General features: G+C 40.6%; 1 protein-coding gene across 2 annotated transcripts; it reads left to right on the top strand.

Moving 5' to 3' along the window:
* The first annotated feature begins 9,676 nt into the window (after window positions 1-9,676).
* On the top strand, window positions 9,677-25,603 carry fam107b (family with sequence similarity 107 member B). 2 transcript variants are annotated; one of them, XM_005470830.3, is made up of 4 exons: window positions 9,677-9,888; window positions 21,385-21,556; window positions 24,236-24,392; window positions 24,558-25,603. In XM_005470830.3, exons 2-4 carry the CDS (start codon window positions 21,429-21,431, stop codon window positions 24,675-24,677), a joined length of 405 nt encoding a protein of 134 aa, XP_005470887.1. In that variant the 5' UTR covers window positions 9,677-9,888; window positions 21,385-21,428; the 3' UTR covers window positions 24,678-25,603. The 2 variants fall into 2 exon arrangements, with proteins under 2 accessions (XP_005470887.1, XP_003440436.1); XM_003440388.5 differs by lacking the exon at window positions 9,677-9,888 and adding an exon at window positions 20,137-20,348.
* The last annotated feature ends 1,208 nt before the right edge of the window (window positions 25,604-26,811 follow it).

Genomic DNA, 26,811 nt, shown 5'->3' with positions numbered 1-26,811 from the left:
GACGAGCCTCGGATAAGCTGTTGATCTGGTTGCTTCAGGAAAAGTGGACCACTATTGCATTGATGAAATAATTGTTATGGATGCAACCAAAAGCCTTTCCTGGATATGAAGATTTTTTTCACACATCACATCACAACTTGGTAACTTGGCTTGTTCTTGTGCCTTTAAATGATATGAATACCTAAATGGCAATAGCTCAGACTCCAGTGCTGGATGATCCACAAGAAAGTACTACACATTTATTGCTGTGTTAGGAAACTACATATCTGGTGATGTTAGAGCCTTCAGGATTTATTTTATTTATTCTCTTGGTCATTTCTGAATCTGCCGGCATGCATGGACTACCTTGCTCATCTCTCGGTCATTGTTTTGGTAATCCAGCTGATGTTAACACTGACCCTGCACCGTCTATGGAGGCAAACAACTCCAGGCAAAGCAGTAATAACCATGAACTTCCAGCAGCAGATCCAGTTATATCCCAGCCAGAAGCCCTACCAGACAGCCCACAGGAACTTGAGCACAAACACCTTCAGAGGGCTGGCAGCTGTACCTCTGCCCGTTACTCCAGGACCAGAAAAATAAATGGTACCAACTCAAACTCTGTCTGCCACACGCAGGATAAAGATGATGACCCATACTTTGAGTCACCTCCACTGTCCCGTTGCCTGTCTGAGCACTCGGACATTGACAACCTGGAGTCTGAGTGTAGTCCAGAGCTGGAGCTCAAATATACTCACATTCCCAGACCCTCCATTGTTATCAGACATAGTGAGGTAAGAATTTAGTGGCGAATAAGATAGCCACCCTCACAAACACCTCATTACTCATAGGTCAGACCATGCATGTAGGCTTAAACCTCTCATGTTAAAAATATATAACCACGCACACATTCACACACATAAGTACTTGAAGAAGTACTTGAAGCCGTCTTTGTGGTATCTTCTGCTACAGGTGTCACCAGGATCATATTTTTCCATGATGACACACACACACACACACACACACACACACACACACATTCTCACAGAAAAATAATACTAGCCACACTGTCACAGTTCATAATTAAGACTTTGACTGTTTGATATTTGAAATACGTGCTGCTTGCTTCATTTTCCTTCATGCTGGGGCATTGCATCGATGTAATCAATTATATAACCACAAGGGGGCATAGAACTCAAATAAAACTGTTCATTCATCCCGTGTGGGATTTGCAAAGAGTAATCTAGCTCAATCAAACTAACGCCTTTCTTATCAGGAGAAACGAAAGTTTCAGTTTTTATTAATCAGATTAAAAAAATTACCCTCCCCACCACAACACACACACAAACACCCCCACCCCCACACACACATGCATGCACACACACGTATTTTGCCACCAGAGCCATCACCAGCTGTAGATAATGTGTCAGTGAAACGTGTCCGAAGCTAATTTTCAACATGATCTCTGTATCTTGAGCTCCTCAAACACATATATCTGTGCCGTGCTATGAGTGTGTGTGTGTATGTACATGCATGTTTTTGCATTTTTAAAACTGCTATTTATACAGTGTTTAGACTTACTGCACGAGGTTTTCCATCTTGTTCCAAGAGGAGGAGGGCAAATTATGTAAGCTGTGGCCTTAGGCTCTGATCAATAATGCCAAATAGCAATGGAAACTCCAGAAGGAAGAGGGGTGGTGTATTAATAAGGATCCTGAAACGCAAACTGCCAACTGCATGGCCTGTCTGTCAGTCTTTGAAGATCATTTTTGCCGTTATTTCTATTAAGTTTAAGTTATGTTAAACAAATCTCATGGCAAGTTATTGTGATACAAAAGGCTGGGAATCTTCTCTTTTCGACACTAAAGCGCTGAGTTGACTATCACCCTTATTCACCAGATCATATAAAAGCACTTTTTGATTTTGTATATCCTCGAAATTCAGCTGTAGTAGAACTGCACACTAGCCAAAAGTACAATGCATGTTTGGATTTGAAGGTTGTGAATGCACACAGGAATCCCTATTGTTGATATACACTATGGTATGGTGAATCAGAGTGAGAATTAGAAAGCTTTTTTATTTCGGCATGTATTTCTCATTCTGTGTGGCAAAAGGAAAGCGGTTACACAATATTTACTTTCACAAGTCTGCATAACACCCACCTTACTTCCTCATCTTGACAACAGATTCATGCTCACCGGACCATAGGTATGATCTGATCATGTGCACCACTATTGTACTATATTACTCCATCAGTTAACAACTAACTACTTACACCAAGAAGCCTTTCTGACTCCTACCATCAAGGTATGAAATAAAGTCCCCATTGTTGTAGAGTTCAACGAGTGGAATGTGACAATATGACCTTTTATGACTGCAATGAGAATACTGTGCAGTATACCAAGTAAGAGAAATGAGTAGGAGTGTGTGAACAACAGAAGGTGACTTTTGAATAACTGTGATCACCCAGTAGAGTCATTCCACAGTGTAATTCTCTGGACTTAGTCATTAATGTTTCTGTTAAGACTTCCAGTGTAACAGATGCAGCTTTTGATCTCTTGGAGCAAAAGGCTTCATCTGTGTGTCTGTGTGGACCCATATCAGTGAGAGATAAATCCGTCATAGCATTTATCTCTGACCCCTCCTGCGAAGCCGGACATGTTTATGGAACACTTCCTTTATCCAGAGCCGACTGCTATCATATCTGCACATTCTGCACAATACACACACACACAGACACATGCGCGTGCGTGCATGAACACACACAGGAAGAATGATTAGATGGTTCATAAAAAATTTGTTTCCACTTTAAACAATCACGCAAACTCTTCTGTATCACCCTCTACCACACAACCACTCACATACATCCAGAACTACACTTTACAGTAAAGGTTTACTGAATGGTGTTAGTAGGCAAATAGTGAGGTTAGTTTGAAGAGGACAATAGAGAACAAAGAACATAAAAGATCTCACAATACACCACTGCAAACAGCCAAAGAAAGTAAACTTACATGTGCAATATCAGACAGGCATTTCTTGTTTTGTTGTCACAGAAATAAAGCTGATAAGATTAAACTTAAAGCCTCTAAATAGTCTCCTTGAACCACATAACTATTACGTTTGCCTGAAATTTTTATGACAAAAATGCTTGGCACACTGTTCTTTCTATAAACAACTATTAAAAATAGGGTTTAGTATGTTAATAAGCATAACTGCAGTCCCCATTTTGCCTTTATTGTGTGCAAATTGCATTAAAATCTTGGATTCATTTTTATTTGTTGTGGCACAGCTACACTTTACTTTAGTCAGCCCCTTAAAGGCCTGTACTAATGGCCATGTGAGTAGAAGCTCCATAATGCATTAGTTTACACATTTGACTAACAAGAGAGAGATCACCAGTTTGAGCCAGAATAGCAAGCCACATATAAGCATTGCGTCAGAAAGGGTATCTGTTGTACTTGCCAAATCTAACATTTGGAGCTACCCTCTGTGGTGAACCCTTGTCAATAAGGGAGCAGCCAAAAGTAGCCATGTGGATTAGATTAATATGTTTGTTATTCAGTGAAGACCTGACAATGACTGACAGTATCCCTTTGTGTTCCCTTTTCCAAACACTCCCCTCAGGAATCAGAATTCCAGGAAACAGCGTCTGACAGGTCAGACTACAGAGAGGCAGAGGATGGAGGGTTATCAGGTACGGAAAATAACACAAGCTTCCTCCTTTTTTACTCCTGATTCCCTTCTCCACCTCCACATCATCCCTGCTGATTTTTTTGGGCACAGATTTGGGAGGGGGGTATCTACCTTGAGCTATCATCTGCTGATGGAAAAAACAACTTTGAATGGCAAAGAAACGGCATATACGTGAAAAGAGTTACTATTGCGTGTGAGGAAATGATCTGGTTCACACAATTGTGGCCCCAATGCGTCAGCGTGTTATTATGGAAGTATTTGTGTTTCCTAATATGTTTGTTACAGAATGACCAGGGAGACTTCTCTTTGTCTGTTTGCAGTAAATACTGATAAAGAGCAGATATTCTGAATGCATGTGTGTGTGTGTGTGTGTGTGTCCACTCACCTTGCCAGGATGTCTGGGAAGAGTTGAGTGCTGGCGGTTACCTTGACGATGGGCCCTGGGCAAAGCTTTGGGAGGGGTGGAGGGTTACAAATAGGTAAAAGGATGGAGTTAAGTGGCTAAGTAATAATGTGATTGAGTGTGTATGTTGTGTGCCTACATACAACTGCTGTAATGTTAGTGTGAATTTGAGTGCGTGCCAGTGGACCTGCAGTGTGTATCAAAGCCTTGGCATGCACAAACCAAGGCCGCCCCATCTGCAGTCAGTCTCTTGTCTTTTTTTGTCTACAACCAATTGATATTCTTTCAAGGAACAGCGCTCCGGGCTGCACGGTGGTGTGACATTTAGCACTGTCAAATCACAGAAAGCAGGTCCTGGGTTCAAATCCCACTTGGGGCCTTCCTGTGTGGAACTCCAGCTTCCTCCCACAGTCCAAAGACATGCATGGGGTTAGGTTAGGTTAACTGGTGATTCTAAATTTATCATAACCCTGTGCCCATCCTGGACAGATTGGTAACCTGTCCAGAATGTACTCTGTCTCTTGCCCTATGACAGCTAGGATAAGCTCCAGCCCTCCCCCGTGAACTGGATGAGTGGAAGAGAATGGAGTTTTGGGAACAGGAATTGGAAGATATATCGCAAAACAATGCAGTCCGGTATAAAAGTTCCAGAAACAGTACAAAAACAAACCTTTGAAAGTTTAAAGTGGCATTTATAGTACTTGCTTACATAATGCAATAGGCTCATCATTTCACTGGGGTTATGTGTAAATAATCAGCTCTCCAGCACAGAGGGTAAAGAGCAGTAATAATATATTAAACAAACTACACTAGTGGTCTTAGTGCTTTACTAACCCAGAACAGTGATTTAGATGCTTTTAAAGGATTAACATCTTTAACTGTGCCACAAGCACACGTACACACACACACAAAGAAAGACCATCTGCTACACATGGCTTTCTAAGAGTTGCTATGTTAACACAATGTACCATGTAAGTCTATAACAACTGGGGGTTTTTTATTCCAGTGAGAGAAACTGAAACAATACAAGCACACTTTTGCCCCCCACCCCCCCACCCTCTAAGGATAAAATGGGAGAGATTATGGTGCACCAGGGGGTAATGTAAGTACAGAACCTCCTCTGTCTCTTTCTGATACACACACATGCACACAATTGTCACACTGACCTTGATTTCCTGCACTCTTTGTGTGTGTGTGTTGTTGGAAGGGCCTTGCTCTCTATGTTGTAAATCCTGCTTATTCAGCTTTTTCACACAAACACAGACAGATGAGTGCACGGACACATGGGAAGCACAAATACGGGTTCTCTCACTCAGACTTGCTGAGCTCCCACCGTTGAGTTGAACTTTGTCAGTCTTGTTTCTGCACCTGTATGATTTGTAAGTTATTGAGGCCTTTCAGTGATCTACATGAACTGTTCTGTCAGTGCTGTGAAAGAATATTTGAGTTTGTTTGTAGAGTGTGTTGAAATTGTATATGTAAAAGTATGCAAGTTGTCAAATTTCCTATCAGTTAGCACATGTTTATACTGTATATGTGGGTGAGATTTATATCCCAAAGACATATAAATGTAGTGTGTCTATGGTCTGTGTGATAAAATAGACATTATAATTAGTGGGTACTTTTGTCCAACTCTGTGGCTATATTGCTCTTACTGTAAGGAAGCCATCTGCTCTCATTCCTTTTGGCAGTCATTAAGCTAAAGAGGAAAACTCTACACTAAAGCTCAATAAATCTGGCTGGCTCAGCCATTAATAATGGCCTCTGTGACAACATTCAAGGGCCGCAGTTAAATAACTGTATCTGGATCTTTGCATGAGCTTCCTTGCATCACATTCAAATGTATGCAAACAGTGACACACAAGCAGGCATGCGGGAAATGACATGTAGTCTCTAATTTGCTCACTTGTTATGCTTGAGTTACACTTGTTTTTTCTTTGAAAGTAATGAATGTGTCATCTTATCCACTTAAATGAATGTGTGACGATCTAGTGTGATAATAAAGAGCCAAAATAATTGTAATAAATAATTAAGAAAAAACTGATAATTAGTTTTAAGTTACAAAAAATATCCTACTTCGTCAAAATTAGATCACTGCTATCAATTGTGTTTTAATTTCTCCATTTGAGAGAGTGAAAGAACTGGGTTTGTTTCCAGACAGACAACATGAAACAGGAAATATATATAACAGCATCACGGCACATCAGCCGGCTCGTGAAGCTGTGCGAGAAACGATTATTTCACAAGCGTACCAAGAGGCTGACGCAGCACTGACCTCACACACCTCATCCAGGCAAGCATCGTTGTGCATGTGTACGCGTACGCTTGGCCCTTGTGTGTCTGTGCACAAAGGGACACTGGTGTGAGTCATCCATCAGTGATTGAATTAGCTGAACTTTGGCTGAACACTCACAGGGAAAAGAAGGAAAGGCAGCAAAAGCTGAATGCATTACGTTACCCGAACAACTGGCGAAAACATCTCAGAGACAGACAGGCTGACAGTGGGAGTGTCGCCCAGAAAAAAAAAAAAAGGCACCCTGGTTTATAAGTTACAAAATAGCCCAAACACATCCTCTTTTTAATGCACACAAATTGGGGAACAAAAAAAACCCAAACAACTGAAAATAGTGAACTAATTGGAAAATTCTTCCAAAACACAAATCATGAAAGTGGAATATCACTTAAGAACAGAGTCTTATTTGTGGTTTTCTCCAGCAGTGCAGTGAGGTTATGTGCCCTAAATTGTAGTTGTGTCAGACATGAGGGATAAAACTGTGGAAAGAATGCATTTTGTCTGTTGGTGTGAGTACAACACAGAAGAAAATGGTGTTTTACTAAGTTGACCAAGTTCTCTTGAACAGACACTGTCTCAGCATATGGTGGGTGTGCTGCTGGTATGAACCCCCAGTCACTCAGAAGTAGGTCAAACATGTAGGGGGTGGAGTTTATGTACACTGCAATTAGATGCAATTATTTACATCAACTCCTCTCCTATACTGGTGCAAAATTCAGTATGGCTTCACCCTCTTTTGCTCTTTGCACATTTTCATCACTTGGTCCACGGAGCAACAAGCACGCACACAAATTATACACAAAAGAGATCAGTTTTTAAGACCTGCCCACACTTTCAGGAAGGCATCTCTGTTGCCATGGTTTTCAGATAACTGCTATATCCTGTTTAAAGTGGAGGCCCTCGGAGGCCTGAAAAAGAAAAAAATCAAAGGGCCTCACAAATCTCTGCAAATCTACATAGACACGAGGATAAACAAGCACCATGTGAAAACCTGGAACATAAACAGAAACATCTCTCCTGGAAGTTAGACTTCAGACAGCAGCGGTGTGAAATTGTGAGAGAAGAAGAGTAAGGATGATCTTTTCCAGGAAAAAGCTACAGCTTGACTTTCGCTGTCCAAAACTGTCCACATTAGCTAGTCACATGCAACATTATGGATTGTGTCTATATGCTCAAATGTGTCCACACAAATCTGTCAATGTGCATGCGATAACAACAGTCCTGACATCACAGAAAGCTTCTGGTTAACAGTAAAAGGGGTTATGATGGAAATGTCTGTCCTTTATTAAATAGAGAAAGGGGATTTTTTTACATATTCAAACCACTATTTGGGTATATCCCAGCAGTAACTGCTACACTAAATCTGTTTATCATAGTGTGGTTTGGAAGTTAAAAAAAACTTCCCCAAACCTTTGCTGAAACCAATCTATAGCCACCAAAAACGGATCTGATGACAGATGTGATATCTTTTCTGATCTAGTTTTCCTATAGTGACAAAGTAGTTTGGTTTGTCACCGTAGCAGTGAGGAAGTACCTTCTTCCTCCCTTGGGGCAAAGACTAAACCTCAAAGTTAAAATTTGCTTGTTTTTTTATTTATATAAACCATAGATTATTTAATGTCGGCTATATTTTTGAAATTAAGGCTCAGTTAAGTTTTAAGTTAAGTTTTAAGTGAGTATGGGTGAATATTTTGAGACATTTTGTACTTTTCCTTTAAGAGAGGTTTGTCAGAATCGAAAGATCAAAGTCTTAACTTCACTAGACCTATCATAGTATGATAGTTTCCAAAAACACCCACCACAGTCTCTTGTGTAGAGTTTCCTCTCTTCTATGCGCAACACAGTGAATATTTTCCAGAATGTCAAAACTGTCACTTTAAGCAGGAGGAATTCATCTGAAACAGCATGCTGAGGTTAGCTTATAAAACTCTTTGACAGTCGTTGCTCCAACTTTTGATTTTTCATAGAGCTTTTATTCTCTTACACGCAACCGCATGCACACACTCACGCACATCTGCTTCCTGCATGCTTTCTGCTGTAAGTGTGGTGGTCTCTGGAGGGAGTGTCCTTTCTGCCAGTGACGACCCTTCTCGTGATTCACCCCATTGTTCAGCAGAAAACTCTTAGTCACCTCTGTCTTAAGTTATGACAAGCTTTGTAAGAATGTTTTGCTTCTCTGGACCCCCCTCCTCCCACGTGTTTAGGTTTCAAACCAGACCCTTGGGCCATTTTGCGCTTTTTTTGTGTGTGTCTGTGTGATTTCCAGTAAGCCTGCTCTGGTAGTTGTACAAGAATTTAGAGCTTTATCAAATAGAGATCCAACACACTGAGAGGCAGCCAAGAAAAACATAGAGTTTTCCCCTGAAATAAGCAAGGCAATGTAAAGTGACAGATCACCATGAAACTAGGGGTTTCAGTGAGCCGATTTAACAGAAGGACAAGGGTGGGGGGATAAGAAGATCCACAGGCCCTTTATCAGTAAGCAGATTACTCTTTATCACAAATAATGCTCAGCATACTCTGTCTGCAGAAAAAAATAACAGGCAGCAGGGTGATGTGTTGCAATGAAAGAGAAGCTATGTCACAGAACGGAGTGTCGTAAAGGTCATAAGGACGTTCTTAAGAAAAGGTATGGGACCTTTTTCACTCAAAGTGAAAATGGTTGCAACTTTGAGGTAAAGAAACAAACAGATATTTACAGTTACAGATGTAATTGGGCCAGCTTAATACACAATAAGTCTGTTATAGAATACCAGATATATAATGTGGATTATGTTCTTACATATTCTCCAACATCTCAGTTAGATCATATGCAAGTCAATACATATGAAAACTTGTCCTTAAAAACAAAATAGAAGTGTGCTATCGAGCAATGTATTCACATGGGTGATCGCCAGAGTGATTAGCAGCTGTAATAACAGAAAGCAGTTATTGCAAAAGATAAAGAGGATGTAAAAGTGCACAAAAAAAAAAAGATTGCATATCAGAACTTCCCGAAAAGAAATTATAGTTTCAATTTATGCTTTTATGAGGCTGGAAAATTTCTGTTTACATACATACATGTTGTGTGTCACATGATTTATGAAGATTTCAGCGTTATTTGTTGATGCCTGGCCCCTCCACGCGTTACATAATTTTTACAAGGCCACTGTAAGGCTTTAGATAACACATGTCACCTATAGCCCAGTTTTCAGTAAGAAACCTGGTAACGTTCACTTCGTGCACGCCCCGCCCTGAGCTCGAGGAGTCCCCACTCATCTTCTCTCCGGAGCAGATGAAGAAAGAGGAGGAGGAGGAGCCCCTGCGTGACGTCACACCATCCCTCCCACCCCGTTTAAATTTACATTTTCTATGGGTCCTGACTGAGTGTATGTGGAGCCGGAGCTAACAGATGCCACAGGGAGACACACCTCAACCCCAAGAAGTGACCCGGAGACGCACCGATGTGGCTCAAACCACTTTGTCACTTTAAATATTAAACAACCCGAGTTGGACAAGTCGCGTCGGCTTCGACTTTTAGGTAGGTGTGTGTGTATATGCGCGCGCGTGCGTGCGTGCGTGGCTGGAGCTCGTGCTGTTTTTCTCCTGAGCTTGCTTCACAAGTGCACTAACAAAAAAAGCGGCGCGGGTATAGCTAAGCGGCCGGTTTGGGGTTTCGAAACTAGAAAGTGTCTAAGGGCAAACGAGCAACCCGGAGAAGAGAGAGAATGAGATTGCAGAAATACAAACTCTTGTTTCATTGTCTCCTTTTGTTGCGGCGCATGACTGTAGCCGACGGGACAGTGAGGAACAAACACGTTGAGGTTGTTGTTTCCACACGCACGGACAACAGTTTGGTTTTCTTAGAGCAGGTAGCGTTTATGGCACTTAATACTTTGAGGAAACAGCAGAGGGGAAAAGCCTTTATTATAGTTCCCCTTCTGTATCTGTGTGAACCTGTGAGGGCTTAAAATGCAACCAATGCAAAGGCTACATATGGTACTCCTGCTTTTAAGCCAGTTCATAATCCTTTACCCCAAAACCAGGTATTTTGTGTTTACAGTTTGTACCACCAGACGTTTTTTTTTCTCATTGTTCTATTTTTCTTATCAGCTACCATAACCTGTACATAGCAGTTCAGTATTTACTGTTGAAAGGAGATCAATCGGAGAGACAAATGACATGCGAAGAGACCACATTTTATGGGTGACTGAATCAGTGAGTCAGACTCTGCGTGGAATGGGACAGGAGTGGTTATGTCTAAGCACATGGCTTCATTCAGAACTGACAAACTGGTCTGTGCTGTCATCAGGCAGAACAACTGTCATGTGAGTGTGAGAGTGTCTATTTTTAAAGTGGCAACAGGTCTGCAAGTCTAAAACTTGAGGCATTTCTTTTTGATAGTGATTTATGTTTCTGTTAAATTTTAACAACAGTAAGCAAACAGGGCAAACCCCATCTGGAGCTAGAGGGTTGAGTGTGTGTGTGATTGCTGGGTGGAGGCAAACTAGCAGCTCGGTAAATAGTGCAGAGTAGACTTAAGGTGAGGTAGTTTAACTCTGGCCATCTGATGTTTTAGTGAGAAGAGAGGCGATAAAAGCAGGTGGTTTGAGTGAGTTTGTTGCCGTTTAGGTGAATGGCTTCTAAGAGTGTGGTAGTGGGTGTTTGTGCTAAAGGGAGGGGAAAGTTTTGCACATGTGTTAGTCATTTGGAGGAGAGTTTGCGAAACGATTTACATCTGTTTTCTGATCTTTGAACCCCCTCCTTCCTTCTTCTCTCTCTCTCTCTCTCTCTCTCCTGTTTCTCTTACTAGGTCTGTCTTTGCTGTCTTCCCGTAAGAGCTGATGCCGTCACTGTGTGTGTGTGTGTGTGTGTGTGTGTGTGTGTGTGTGTGTGTGTGTGGTGGGTGTTATAACTGAAAAGCTGCCTGCTTCATTATCATTGCACTCAAAGGAATTTAAATATGTGAATGAAATATCTGAGTTTCCATTCTATAATAGCAAGTGTCCATTAGTGGTTTGGTGCATTTCTCAGATATATCATTACAGAGTTAGAGACCATGTCAAGGAGTCAAACTGACCTCAGGAAAATAAAGGTGTTTGAGTCAGGAAAGCTCAAGCTCAGGCCGTGTTGGTGAAAGACTACCTTGTACCAAATGTTTTTAAGCATTTCCCCCTGTAATTAGCCTGTAAACTAAGAAAGATTTCAGAGGATGTCTAGTGAAGTCTTCAAGCATTTTTACCAAACACCACTTCACTCTGTCCAGTGCCACTTTTAACGTATGTTTCAATATTGTTTAAAGCTTTTCAAATGTGCCACAGTGCTCCTGTTTTGATGCTTATGTCATGGGAATACTTTGTTTTTCAAGATGTTTGCTAGAGTAATTTGTTTGGGTTTTTTGGTTTTGTCCTTTCCTAAGCAAGTATTAAAGAATATCAGCAAGTGTAAGGACAGTGTATTCAATCAGCCATCATCTACTAACTGCAATGATTAAATGGCATTAAACATTTGCTAAATAGTTTCCAGGCTTAAAGCCAAAATAGTTGTACTTATTCTAGTGTACTCCTCAGGTTTAATAATTAAGTTAGTTCAGTGTCATTATATAAAATACCAAAATGTTTGGTTTGCATTATAGGACTCCTTAAGCCTGCTTTCTTAAAATATGTTTTCTACAACTGTTTTAGAGAGCTGGTTAGCATTTTAATCTGGCTTTACAGTTTTTCACACACAATTTGCGCCCGTAAAGGCTGAATGAAATATTATGATGCAACATAAACACAAGTGATGCAATCCAAAAGCAGGATCGACGAAGGATCTTTCACTCGGCTGTAGTTTTGTCGCAGCGGTTTTACAGTTGGCTGTGTCACGGTTCAGGTGCCGAGTATCTTGATATACCGCTTGTGTACCATGCACATCTGTGTGGGGGGGCCTGTGGAAACTCAGACATGGAGAGACTTGTTTAAGCATGCTCAAGACTGATTTGGAAAGGAAAGACTGAAGCAGAGACGAGTGCACACACCTACAGCGATTCCGCCTCTCAAAGAATCCCATTGATTTTCTTGCTGTTACGCCAGAGCTTCAATCACAATAAAGCACCATTACTGTGCTGACCACTTTGCATAGCCTTGGAGAATGGATGGCATGCACGCTGACTCTAAATGCTTTCCTCCTTGCGGCTATATCGCGATTGGGAGTCTGAGTTCAATGTATTGGATTAAGCTCATTGTAAGCCCGTATCAAGATATATGGTCCTTTCTTTAACACAAACAGGAACATAGCTACACTTCCACAGTAGAAGAGATCCCCATTCTACTAATACTTGAAAATGACTGCGATTTCAAGGTGCGTATACTTGGTTTTGGAAGTTTCATCAGGCAACAAAAGCACAAAATCAAGACTTCTGTCTGTAAAATGTGCCTGTATAAATCTATTTATACAGGCACATTTTACTCAGGACATGTATATTTTCTGTCATGACGAGCACACTTAATTGAATCAGAGAGAACAAAGCTCCTCATTTAGCCTATTTTTTTGGATACCTGGGATCCCTATTGTTTCTATATGCGTGTGCCCGCACTGTCAGCTTGCACCCCTGTGTGTCTGTCTGGCTAAGTAAAGATTGTCTGGTCGCTCAAGGTAACAGTTGTTTTTGGGGTTTTCTTTACTGGCATGTAAACAAAGGAGAACCTCCCAAATGCTCCCTGGTGTGCCCTCCAGCCAATGAGATGTGAGATCCCAGATGGGCTCCGCCAGTAGTCGATGAGGATGGGCGTGCCTGCTCCATATGAGGAAAACAGCAGTAAAGCACAAAGCTTTGAATCTGGAGCTACAACAGAGCCATAACAAAGACCTCTCATTTCTTAGCCAGACAAAACAATTATATATTTTTTATTCTCCTGCTTGTCTGCACACCAGTATTAAGACAGATATTGGAAATGTATTTTAAAGTGTGTGTGTGTGTGTGTGTGTGTGTGTGTGTGTGTGTGTAAAGTATATGTGGATCTTCCTTATGTCTCAGTAAGGAGGACCTACATGAAATGTGCGTATGTCTCAGCTGTGCCTGTGGTATATAAGTCTGGATCTTGTGCATGTGTTGTGCTCTTCATCTCTCCACCTGTTCCCATCAGGTCTGTACATATACATACAAGAACATGTGTCAGTGCCAGTTGTGAGCATATAGGCGAGCCTTTTGTATTTGACTAACAGGTGTGACCTCAAATTGTATCCCTTCCTGAAATATGCCCTAAATGCGGTTGTCAGCAGTTTAATTTTAACCTTTTGAAGGAAGAAAACACCCAAATGTTTGTCGCTCAAATATGTCAGTGTTTGAATATATTTAGGTCTCTGTGTCCATACGTGGATTTGCTGTTGTGCGTCCAAGGCGATAATCAGTGTGCAGTTTCATCACATTCCCACAGCGTGACTCAAAGTGGTGTCTGTGCCTTTTCAATCCATCCCATTCATCCTGTAATCTGCCTCACCCCGGGGGCTCAAACCGTGCAGCAACAGGAGCCACAGCATGGAACAATTTCAGTTCTGTGCTTAACAGAAACTGTCTAACTCGGCATGTTTCAGTTCAACGAAAGAAAGGTCATAGCTAAGCATAATTACATTTTTAAGTAGCATCTTAACAACTAATACATAATGTTTCACCAGTACCTGCTTCATCTGATCATGTCAAGACACATTTGAAAGATCAGGATACTCTTAAGAGATGGAGGCAGTGAGGCTTGTTATCATCAGGCAAGACAAATTGCAGCTGCTGTGCTTTTGAGACACAAAAAGGAGTGGAAGATAACACCGACAGATAAAAGAATTACAGCCACAAGAGACAACCATTTTCAAGTGCAGCTTACAACACAGCCCCAAAACTACATTAACAATTGCACATACAGTTATTGCCAAAGTGTGCACTGGGTATGCCAGTTTTGTTTGTTTGTTTTTAATCGAGAACTAGAACCAGACAGGAGAAGTAACATTATGCATGTTCCTCTACTTTGTTCTGTTCCGATAGTTGAAATTGTCTGATATAAAACGAATGCATTGGTGGAAAGGAATGGTTTACTTCCTCATTTAGAGTCAGTATTAAAGCCTGATTTCTGAAGAGAGTTCTTTCAAATGTTTATAATTATAATGAGAGGGTTTGACAAACACACATAGCCAATTATGAGATATATTTTTTTATATATAATAAATAAACCTATTATGCCTTTCCTGATTTTTGACCTTATGTGTACTGATGCAATAGTTGATGTTTTGTTTTTTTTTTCAACATGGCCATTTTCTTTTAGATAACGATGTCCTGTTTGCAAATGATCCTTACAAGCCAAAAGCTCAGGCTTCAGACTGCTACTCTTAAATCTGTATTAAGTCACAGAGAGGGGCTATTATTCTCTTTTATTGTGGTCATTTCAGACACATAGTTCTTTCTGGGAGCAAGAACAATGTGTAAAGAGGGAGCTGCCTAAAGGGTGTATTTACAACAGTGGCTTAACTAGGGGGCAGCACCAAGGCCCAGTTGTAAGCCCTTAGAGCAATATAAGATAAATAAGGTTTAATTTTAAACATGCAAAGCTCTTAAATTTTTTTTAAAGAATTATAGCCAGGATACAGTATCTCCTAAGGCGCTTATTATTTTTTTTGTTGAGATAAAACCGAAATATTCGTGGCTCTGTTGTAGATTATTGTATAAATATGCTTTCTAACTCTAGTTTGTTTGCAGTAAGCCCATATAAGCTGTTGTATCAAGTGGAAGATTTACCAGACCAATACAAAGAAGCTATCGATATTTTGTAAACTGCAGTAGAAGCCAAACAAAAATAATGTTTTTACAGTAAGTATCAGGTTGCCAAAGAGAGTAACAGTAACTCAGATGCCCTGGTTGAACCCTTTGGCTGGGAGGGGTATTGGTGATTATTGTTGTCATTGTAACAGCCTGGTACTGACTTGATGACTCCAGTGTTTTATTTTGTTTTTCAAGCATCCAGAGACATGCACAGACGCATACTGCATAGCACAGCTCACGCCTTTGTCACATGATGCACATTATCCTTCCCTTGTGTGGGTGTTTTCTCCATGTTTGCACATCTGTGGTTTATGAACCCTAAAACCCAGATTGTAAATTCCCATACCCCTGCATCTCCCAAGTGACATCATTGTACTGTGGGAGCGGTCTGGGTGCTTTTGGAGGTCAGTACATGATGAGGCCCCTGAATTCCCCTGCTATAGACCCCCACCCCAAGGCAGGAAACACAAAACAGATCTCAACCCCCAAACTCAGAATACATTTGAGGAGCCCTTTTCATTCTCACTGTATGTTTCTTTATTTCTCTTTCATACTTGAGTCATACTTGGCTAAATATATAATCGCTCCAAAGTTGCCGCATCTTCACCACTCGGCTCTCTCGGTAGCCATTGTGTGGCACCCATTCTGACATACCCAGAGTAGTTGGTCTAAACTGAAACTCTTGATGCGGGTGGCAAGAGTGGTATTTGCATTGAGCTCAGACAAAATCATGCCAGCGGCCATCTTTTCCATTGTCTTTTGTCTTATCTTACCGGCTCCTTTTCAATATGACGAGCACTACCTAGATAGTCATTTGTACTCAAATTATTTTGCCTACAAATGCAAATACCCAACAAAACACACACAAAATAAATGTGGGTATGTGGTATGTGTTTCTAGATGACAGCTTGAATGTGTTTGTAGGTGCAGGAGAGTGACCACACGTGCCACAATGACTTATTCCTTGTCATGTGGTAGTCCTGTGAATTATCACGTATGTACAGGGAGCCCATACGGGAAATGATCTCATTGTCACTGGTAGACTGTCAACTCTGATTCACTTTTTCAGTCACTTTCTCTTCACACACACACACTCTCACACACAGGGCCATGCTATCCCACCCCCATCTTCCCTCAGCTGTCCGTTAAAAGCCCATCTATCTCTGCGTTTTAATTAGGGCCTCCCCTATTTATGGCTGAATGGCCGCTTCATTAACAGAGAGGCTAGGAGATTCACATCCGGATCTGTACAGCTTGTGACACACAGCAAGGCGAGAGAGTCTGTGTGTGTCTGTGTGTGTAAGAGAGAGAGAATGGGGTGTGGGGGTTGCTTCGGGGGTATTGATGACGTAATTTCCCCTGAGGGGTGGACCTCCCATCTGTGAGTGGAATACAGAGGATCTGTCCAAAGTAAAAGACTATATGGGACAAGGAAGCAAGATGTATAAGATTAAATGTTAATTTTTTTATGGCCACAATCATATGCATCTTATTAAATGTTAATGTGCTTTTTTTCTTTAGCTCATATGAATTTATAGTCAAAATATGTCAGTATATATGAATATAGGGCCTGAATAGCAATTACTGTTGAGATTCGTAATCGTATTTAACCAAGAAACACAAAGTCAAACAATGCACAGGCTTGGCTCCTCCAAAAATTAGATCCCTTTCTTTTTTTTCTTTTTTTTTTTTTTTACATAAGCTGCTAAAGCCTACATCAAAAATTGGATGCTAAATCTCAGATCAGTGCTTTTCTTAAGCCTGACCCCTGTGTACCTTTGTACTGGAAATTGCAAGGGGGGGACCTTGGCTCACACATGCTGTAGTGGGTGTGGTCAGCTATGTGTTCACCACCAATGACAGTTGATTGCCCAACCCCACCCTGTGGTGTGCAGATCTCTGGATGGTCTGTGCCTGTGTCCTAGAAGGAGAACGGTGGGGTCAGATGGCAACGCAGGCCACCAGCTGCTCTCCTTGCCTTCATTTTCTGTATCTCAAAGGCTGCACCAGGAAGAGGGCCGTTTGTGACTCATGAAAAGCTAAACCATGTCATCATTCAGTATTTGGCTGTCAATGTCTTTGCATGCCCTATCTTGTTAGTCATGCCGATAGTCATCTACTTTCTCTTTACTCCTTAATCATGTTCACATCACTAACAATCCCCTTCATTTGTCTGTCTTTTTTGTTTGTTTGTTTGTTTGTTTTTCTTAGAGTATCCACGGTATTGTTTTCCCGGCCAGCTTAACTTCCCCTTCCATGCTCATTACTGTGCTCTGTTTTGTTTTTATTCTTTTAATGGATGCACATATGTGCATAAGGTAAGGACTAAGGGTGAATATGTAGGCTCTAAATTAAAAGCAATGAACTGAAAGAAGCTATTTCTGAACATAACTCGAGTCTGTAATGGCTTTTGTTGTAAATGACACATTTTTACAGGATGCAGTTTTTTCCCATTGTTTTCCCAAAGCTAACAGTTTAAGCCACATTAACATTGTTTTTAAGACTTTAATTCAGTGCTAAAACTATTTTAATGTTCTAGCGTCTTCACAAGTCCTGCATCACAGTGCTGTGTCACTAAATTGTGGGTGGTGGCGGATCACCATGGCAACTTAGAGGCTGTTGAGAAATGAGTCCATATAATGAATGTAAGTCTGTGTGCGTGTTAGCTCATATAGCAAAGCTGGCCATGATGATGCAATTCCTTGGCACAATGCTGGCACTCTAGTCGTTCTATCAGCTCTAATGCAGCCTGCCACTGTGGAGTACACTTTCTCACACAGTGCAAACACATTGAATTGCTTCCTCTTTTTAAAAAAAATAAAACGACAACAAAAGCAAAACATAAAAAACTGCAGCTCAAGTATCGCTTTTATACAGTGAGAAGAACGCACTTGTGTCAGCAAGATGTGAGTGATATATTTGAAGTGTGTGTGTTTAAGCCTCCTCGTGGTTTTAACTTTGTTGGCATTTTTCCTCACTTAATCAATCAGATATTCCCTGTTACTTAATCCAGAAGTGTGATTACCTCCAACACAAGAACAGCTCATGAGGACAGCTGGGAGAAAGAAGTTTCTTTTTCCGCTTTTGCTGTTCTCCTTTCCAAGACTCTGTTCTGACCCAGTTTTCTGTTTCTTCTCTAGTTTCCATTGTTTTCACCAACTTTTTTTTTTCTTTCTCATTTTATTGCACGATGCTCAGATATTTTGAATCATATTAATACTGCTCGCTCTCTCCTGGACATCTTGGGGAATGGAGACTCATTATCTGTGTGTGTGTGTGTGTGTGTGTGTGTGTGTGTGTGTGTGTGTGTGTGTGTGTGTATATGTGTGTGTGTACGCCTGTTGTCTCAGCAGTAAGGGTGTGTCTCCAAAACCAATAAACACAGTGGGGTTTAATGGGATTCTTGAAAAAGCAGAAAGTGCTTTTTTTTTTTTTTTAAACTGTGTGTTGTTGTTGTTAGTAGTATTATTATCATTATTATTATTATTATTATTATTATTATTATCGTTATCTTGAGATGTGGTCGAGTTGGAGGTGCACATATTAACACGTGCAATCTACTACATATGTTTTAGTGGCAGTATCATTTCATGCTTAACCCCACCAATGGGCAAAGCAGCTGCAGTCAGAGGGATCTTAAGGGACAACATGTTAACTTGCCTGTCTGTACCCATCTTAGGTTTTAGGAGTGCAACTGCAACATGTAGCTTTTTTTTTTTAAAAGAAGCCAGAGGGGGCAAATAAACATGCAAAACCACCAGTTATCAAGCTGGCTTTAAGCAGTCCTCGAATTTGAGGTTGTAGGTCCCTTTTGAACTCCTTATGTTACTTCCCCTCTCCCTGGGGGCAGAGAGGAAGCAGGAGCAGATGTGTTAAACGGACACTGTGACAACACTGCCAGTCTGTAAGTTCCTGTACCCGTCCAACTCAGCATTAACAGAAGCCACACTTTGATGTGCCCATCATGTGCGGGTTCACGCAGCTCCTGATTACAGCGTCAAGCAGTTCTTCCCCTTCTCACATTTGCAATCACTATCACTATTTCCTGTGTCAAAAACAAATGCACTGTGACTGCAAGGTTGCTCACAATATTAGAGTCAGTGATGTCTGTAAAAGTAGTGGTAAACTAAACTAGTGACCAGTGTTGTTTATGCTGCTTTTCTAAATTAGTTGTACGCATAGGTTTGTGATGGCTACATGGGTTGGTAAACACAGGGTTACTCATCTGAGATTAGAAGGAATTGTTTACAACCATGACAACCAGGCGGGAAAACTGTACTATTACCAGCATATCGTATTATATTCTTCAAGGATGTTTCTGTATCATTTCTCTCTCTCTTTGTTCTGCACCCTGTGCAGCCACACACTAGGTGTTTATCCCAGGCTTCTTTGTTATGTAACTGACATCATTTAGCTCCTGGGGATGCAAACATATCGACCTCTAGTGGTGACTGTAACTCATTGCGTCAATGCTTTTGAATGCATGTTTTGATTTGTGAGGACACACTCCCACTGCCATTGTGTCTGGCACATGCAGTGTGATGCGTCTTTGGAACAAGTAACTGTGATTGGCTGTAAGATCAAAAGCAGCATTCTTTAGTCCTTATCAGCTCATTCTTATCAGTCGAAGAAACACCTGACTGTGAGTTTGAGCCATTCGTCAGACTGGGGAAGCCATGACTTTATTGAATGGTATATTCAGACAATCATTTAGTAGTGGAGTAATTAATAACTTTATAGTTTTAAAGCTAACAGAGGTCGTAAATACATATTTTGTATTAACAAGATAAAGGTACCATGAAATTTGATAAGTGAGACATTGTGCGTATGATCTGTTTTTTTTGTTAGAAGTGAAAACATAGTCATAAACTGCCAGAGGTGTGTATTAAAAGTGAATGGAACAATGAAGGTAAGGGAGGGGGCAGAGAGAGAGGGAGAGCGAGAGAGAGGGTGAGTGAGCAAGGGAGGGAGGGTTTGTGTGAGCTTAGCTGTAAAACAGACTTTGAACTCCAACCAGCTCAGTAGCAGACAGCTGTGCAGAACAAAGCACGACTCCTGCACGAGGCTTTACGAGATACTAATTAAAAAAGAGAGCCAGAGGGAGAGAGGGAGAGAGGACAGCGTGTTTTAATAGCTTTTCTTGGAGAATACATTCCAAATCAAAATAACAGAGATGGCTACAATGTTCAGATACCCCGTCTTTCCTCATCTGCAGGGTGAGTTTATCATTTCATTTTTAATTTATGTATTTTTTTTTATTTTTTTTTTGCTTTAATTCAAACAGTAGCTCAACAGTGAAGTAGTGAGTCCTTTTTATTTTAGCTTGCAGAGTCAGTGTTTTAAAGAAACATAAGTATCACTCAGTGCATTTGTTGTATGTTTGTCATGCGGTTGGATCCTGGGATTTTTATGCGCATCGTTCCGAAGTTCCTGATTAGTCATTCTTTGAAGTGGAGCATGTGAGCCATGAGTTCAGATAGGTAGATGGATAACAGTAACTGCTATAAAAGGTATGGTGTTACATGCATACGTTGCAACTGGTGAGAGATATTGATCAAACTTGTAGTAAATCACAGCTATAATTAGAGCACTGCTAAATGAAGAAATAAGTAAAAATATGCACTGTGCTGACCCTGAGTACCCCCTGCCATTTCTGTAGTTTATAATGGTTTATAATGAGGGTTTTCCACATGTTGATTATGTGTATGAAAATAGGTGAATACTCCATTCGCAACTGTTGCTAGAAATGTCTACTTTATGGTTTCTGCTCCTTCTGTAAAGTTGACCAAAGCAAACATCTGTTCAGATCTGGAGGAGTTCACAGATGTGACTTGGTTTTATTTCAAGCCCACAGACAGCTGTAGGATGATTCTCTGGGCTAATTCTGTGCTTTAGTCGTTTCTGGAATATTTACATGACACTGTGTGTCAGAAAGATATTAGGCTTTTAAAGGCTGTCCCCATTACTGTCCCTTCATTAATATGCATATGTTTCTTCTATCATCCATCAAGGGGATGAAATGTTCCTCTTCACTTAGTGTGGAACACTTACGTAATTCCAGTGCTGAGTCCCTTCATCACTATAGAGACCAGTGAAAAACCCTGAGCTCATGCCAGAGGATCTGGCAGATGCTCATATCCTGATTTGCAAGAAGTGAAATGATTGCCTTTGTGACACAGAGATTTCTCATACTGCATTTAAATCAGAGTCTCTCTTTTTTCTCTCTCTTTTTTTTTCCCCCTGTTGATTTAGATCCCTGTGATCCTGGTTTGTCGCTGTCAGCAGGGAGGAGTGTCATGGCGGAACCGGACTATATGGACGAAGACTGTGATGAGCTCATCAAGCCGAAGAAACTGATCAACCCAGTGAAAAGCTCCCGTAATCACCAGGACTTGCACAGAGAGTTGCTCATGAACCAGAAGAGGTCAGCAGACAGAAAAATACCTTGAATCTCACTCCTAGCTGTCACTCGGTGACCACATGTGGTAAATCCCAAATTATTTTCAGAGAGGAGATTATTTACCTCCCTTTTGTTGATACCAACAGCAAGATTATATTTTATAACCGCAGTTAAGTGTTAAACAAAGATAGCTGCACCCCTATGCCTTTAATAGTCATAGCCATAAAGCAATATTTGGGATTTACTTATGCTGAATACTGCTAGTATCGAGATAGATAATACTTTATGGTGAGAGGCCATTGAAGTCCAATAGTTTCTGGTACTACAATAAAACATCCCCGTTTGTTTCTGGGTGTAACATAAACTTATGATAAGAAGGAATGGTTCGGGTTCCACATTCAGGATAATTTAGTTTTATCTTCACTAATGGAGGATGAGTGAATCCAGTAACCCTGCCACTTTCTGCTAATTCCTTTTTGTATCCATGTCAACAACACTGATGCTACCGTATGCTACTGCTGTCAGTGTGGTTGACTTCACTGGTCCCTCTAGTTCCCAGCAGCAGTGTAATGTGAGGCTTGGGATATAAAAAATTTCATAGAAGCTATTATATAAAAACCTCTGGCAAATATTGGTTATGTAAAAGTCAGCGATGTATGCCATGGAGGAAAATCCTGCCGTGGCTACTGATATTACATGAAACAAAGGAGGATATTATGGGTCTGTAAGTCTCTGAGCATCAATCAGTGTATGCATACGTTTATATCTTAGCATGTTTAAATGCACATACATACTGGGGCCCATGATTGCCCTTTCAAACTCAATGTTTGTATTTTATCACACCATACAGTGCCAGCAGCTTTGTGCCTGAACTATAAATAGCTCTGTAAACACTCATGCTGGTGACAGCTGTTACATCACAGCAGCAGTTCTCCGGTCTGTCTTAAACCAGAGTGTAATGATTAAAGCAGGGCATTTAAGAATCAGGAGGAAACGGGCCAAAGAGAAATGAAATTGTAAAAAAATAGAAATAAAAATTTTCAGCTCAAACCACTGCAGAATATTGCTTCTAATAGTCTAGACAGAGGATTTTGACAAGCATCAACCAGCTTTAAGGGGGAATAAACTTTAATGATTGTGCTTTTATCGTGTGCTGAGGTATAGAAGGCTGGCCTGCAAAGTGGATTAGTCACAGTGATGAAAGTGGGATGGTTGGATGGATGCTTGTAACGGAGAGGAAAAAAATATGTTATGTAATAGAGATTACAAAACTGTCTCTAGCTGAGGGCCTTTCTCTGCCTTGGCTACCTTAACTGTAATGGCACCTTCCTACACAAACAAAGGAATTTGAGAAATTCAGCCACCACGACTGGCCAGGCATTCGATCAGATGGAGGTAGTGATGTGTGGGATTTTGAACACGCATTCCTCTCAGTCTGCCTGAGGGCATGCATTTGGTGGTGGGGGGTGTGCATAGGTTAGTTCTTATGTAAACACCGCCCACGGTGAGAGAAGAATGAAGTCAGCATCTTTGTACTGTAGCCTGTCTTGCTGCTGTCGCCGACCTTGTCGTCCACCCCTTCTGCGTGAGGGTACTTAAAATCAGCCCACCCAGTCACATCTTGGACCTTCTGCCCTGCTTCAGCTCACTAAAAGCTTTCTAAGACCCTTACTGACGCAAAACAGGGTATTTAACTGAAGCAGTGACTCTTGATAAAACAGACCCTTGTTGTAAATTAACTCCCACTGCTTCTTGGAACACCGTGAGCTCAGTTATGTAATCGCCTTGATTTAATAATGCATTTAATTAAGGCAGTGCTGTTGCTAAAATGTATCCAGGTAAGGCACGCTGTGTTTTCTTTGAAGACCATCTGTGGTCTGTGTAGATTCAGGCTGTCATAGTGAAAGAAAAGTCAGTTGGAGTGTTAGGTAATCTGCATTAAAGGGTTTAAAAATTAAATCAGTAAAGGGCATGGAGATTGGATTTTTGACCAGGCACAGTATTTTTTTTTTCCTTCTTCTGTGCCACTTTATTTGCCCTTAATCCTTTGCTCTTTATTAGTTTTTGCCTGTTTATAGATGACTTCAATCCATCTGTTCCTCTTTTTCTTAAATGTCCCTCTCCCAAACTTGTTGTTACCCCCCTCCCCCCCAAACAACCTGTTTTTTTTCCTGTCATGATTTTGGAAGAGTTTAGCAGATTACATAATATTTTGCGTCTTTGCTCCTCAGGCTTTCACTTTACTGAGATGTCTCTATCCTATTTTCACTGAGTTGTGTAACAGTCCCACTGGTTTTGCAGTGACTTAAGACTTTTTCCGTGTGTGGAGTATGCTTCCCTGCAATCATTCTTGATACTAAAAGACAAAAAAAAAAGGCAACTGGGAAAGAAATAAACAGCCAAGTTCTCACCCATGGTTTCAGCCCACTCTTTCAAAGTCATTTCCTGTGCTGGCAAAAATCATCTTATGCAATTCTTTTTGATGCAGAGCAATCTGCGATTTGCTGGAAATCAGAACTTTCCTGTAACATGATTGCCGTGTTTAATCCGAAAGTCTAATACTAATCTGCATGTCAAAACAGAATAAGGTCATATGTTACGCATGAATTTGCATGCCAGTCTCCTTCTGAATGAGGCTTTGCAGTGACATCAGCATGTGTTGATTGAAGCTGACATGCTGTTTCATTGATGGATTCTGCACAGGGGTCTGGCTCCTCAGAACAAGCCTGAGCTCCAGAAGGTTCTGGAAAAGAGAAAAAGGGACCAAGTTCTCAAGCAACAGAAGGAGGAGCAAGAAGCCCACAAGAAGAGGAGTGACTTGGAGATAGAGCTCATGAAAAGACAACAGAAACTAGAGCAGGTAAATGATTGATAGACATTGTGTCATTTACACACTCATAAATCCCAACGTGTACAATGGCTTTTTCAAAACTTTATCTGAGTTGCTAAGCTGTCTGCATGTGTTTTGGAAAAACTTGAGTTTCGTGTAAATGCAAATGTGAATTTCATGTTTTTATTCCTGCAGCTTGAACTGGAGCAACAGAAAATTGAGGAGGAACAGGAGAACACCCCCGAGTTTGTGAAGATGAAAAGCAACCTGCGCAGGACCAAGCAGGAGACCGACGGGGAGGAACGAACCACCTAAAAAAAACATCAGGGGTGGCTGGGTCTGGCTGACTGTGCACATGTTTGTGAGCACAGAGGCAACAGGAGTGTGTGTACAAAGGAGAGAGAGTGTGTTGTGTCTGTGGTACACGGTGGTGACCATGATCTTGGACCTGGCTTTCCCAACCTAGCTGTTCCTTCGTGCAGTGAGGAGAGAGACTTTAAAGAATAAAGACCCCCCCTCGGTCTGCCTGCAATGGACCGCCAGTACCCATACCCACCCAGCAGCACACAGCACCCCCCACAGGAGGACCTAACACAGACATGTTACATGCTTTTTTCCACAAGGGCGAGCAAGCTTTCAAAGAGCTCTGAGGGAGATGCGACCAAACACACACACACACCCACACCCACACACACAGGAGTATTCGTCCCTATGTTTTTCACTCCTTTCTCCACAGCAAGCTCTCATTTCTCTTTACTGTTATTGATGTTGTCATTGTTATTGTTGTTGTTTTTTTTGTTTGTTTGTTCTCACATTCAGAATCAAAAAAAAGGAAAAGCGGACACTGGATGGACTCTTGAAGCTGTGTAATGTAAAAGCCAAACAAATGTGCTTTTATTATTTATGTTTGTAGCTTTTAGCGCTGGTATAGGGGAGGACACTTTTAGTCATTCTGTTTTGTTTTGGGGTTCTTTTTTTTTTTTTTTTTTTTTAAGTTTGTTTTACTGCATAGTATATGATGCCAGAACAGGACAAAGGGAGTGCGTGGTTCTGTGAAACACTCGAATTCGCTTTATTTTTTTAAATTGTACACATGCCATTTCCTCAGCTAATGCAATTTTGAGCAATAGTAAAACTCCCAGGCGTGAGAGTGACTTTTCTTTATATATTCTGTTGTTTTTGTTTTTGTTTTTTTTGTATGAATAAAAGTGTTACTTAATAAATAATTTAAGTTTTGTGAAGCTGGTCAATCAGAATAAGCCCTGAGCTGTGTGTGTGTGTGCGTGTGTGTGTGTGTGTGTGTGTGTGCGTGTGCACTTGTTTTTAAACAAAAGTTTGGATGAAGCCAGGACATAAACTTGAATGTGTTTACACATAAACCACCCATCATAAACAGGTCTGAATATCAGCACGGCTTCTGAAATAACTCCTGATAAACTTCTTGGAAGCTTATCCTTATCAGCGAAACCATAGATATTAGATATGCTAAATTAGTTGGGTGTGTTCAAAAAAACAAAACAAAACAAAAAACAACCCTACTTTGGGCATAGAAATTTACACACAGTATTATTCTGAGTCCGAAATCCTGGTGAGACTCTCACAGAAAGAAGCAGATATTTGCCAGTATATCCTAGTGTTTCTCTCTAAAACATTCTTTTAATATTTTTTTATATTTTAATTTGTTGCTGCTGAATATGTGGGCTTTTGTTTTCTGTTTCCAAGTGAAACGTGGTGAAGAAATAGCAAGGCATGTCTTAGTACAGTCTCATATTAAAAGGTCTAGATCTTTAAGTCACCGATTTGAATGTTTATTTAACTTAAACTTTAATTACTGTCTAAATCTTGAGCATTGTTAGAGCAGCAAAGTATATAAAAAGTATTGTGACATAACCTACAATCCATTATTTGAGTCACTGTGAAGTAATGGTGTATGTGTATTTTATTATATTTTAGATTTTTAAAACGGTATCAGTAACTTCCCTTGGCTTTGCTGACAGTAACTTCGGCGTTGTACTGGAAAGATCAACTAAAATAGTTGGAAATATAAAAAGTAGTACACCTTCCACTTTATCACCAAGGTAATGTTAGACTTTATTTTACTTATGTAGCCACATGGGAAAAAACAACTCAGAAACAAAGTGTTTTTTTTCCTTTTTTAATATTAGATGATCTTTGAAGCTAAAACGTGTCTTAAATGGTATAAAACTTTCAAAATGCCAAGAAATTTATTTTAAAATAATGCAGCATCGATTCTAAGTCAGTTTCCATTTCCATCTGTGGCAACTTTTAAAAAAATCAACAGGGGTAGAAGTATTTTACTTTGGGCTTGAGTTTGGTATTTTTTTAATTTTTTAAGTAATTTATTGATAGTTAAATTATAATAATAGTTTTTATAATAGCAAACTGAGCGCTCAAGAGGATCGATAACGATGATCGGTGGAGGGCAGTA

The sequence above is a fragment of the Oreochromis niloticus genome, linkage group LG7 (genome assembly GCF_001858045.2).
Source record: "Oreochromis niloticus isolate F11D_XX linkage group LG7, O_niloticus_UMD_NMBU, whole genome shotgun sequence".
Taxonomy (NCBI): domain Eukaryota; kingdom Metazoa; phylum Chordata; class Actinopteri; order Cichliformes; family Cichlidae; genus Oreochromis; species Oreochromis niloticus.
The sequence above is the reverse complement of the archived record's forward strand: the minus strand, read 5'-3'. Positions and strand labels throughout refer to the sequence as shown.

Bases quoted from the DNA above. Each gene is read 5' to 3' on its own strand.
- fam107b (XM_003440388.5), top strand. From the start codon at position 20,306: ATGGCTACAATGTTCAGATACCCCGTCTTTCCTCATCTGCAGG. The intron at 20,349-21,384 runs GTGAGTTTATCA...CTGTTGATTTAG, and splicing joins CGTCTTTCCTCATCTGCAGG to ATCCCTGTGATCCTGGTTTG. The intron at 21,557-24,235 runs GTCAGCAGACAG...GATTCTGCACAG, and splicing joins TTGCTCATGAACCAGAAGAG to GGGTCTGGCTCCTCAGAACA.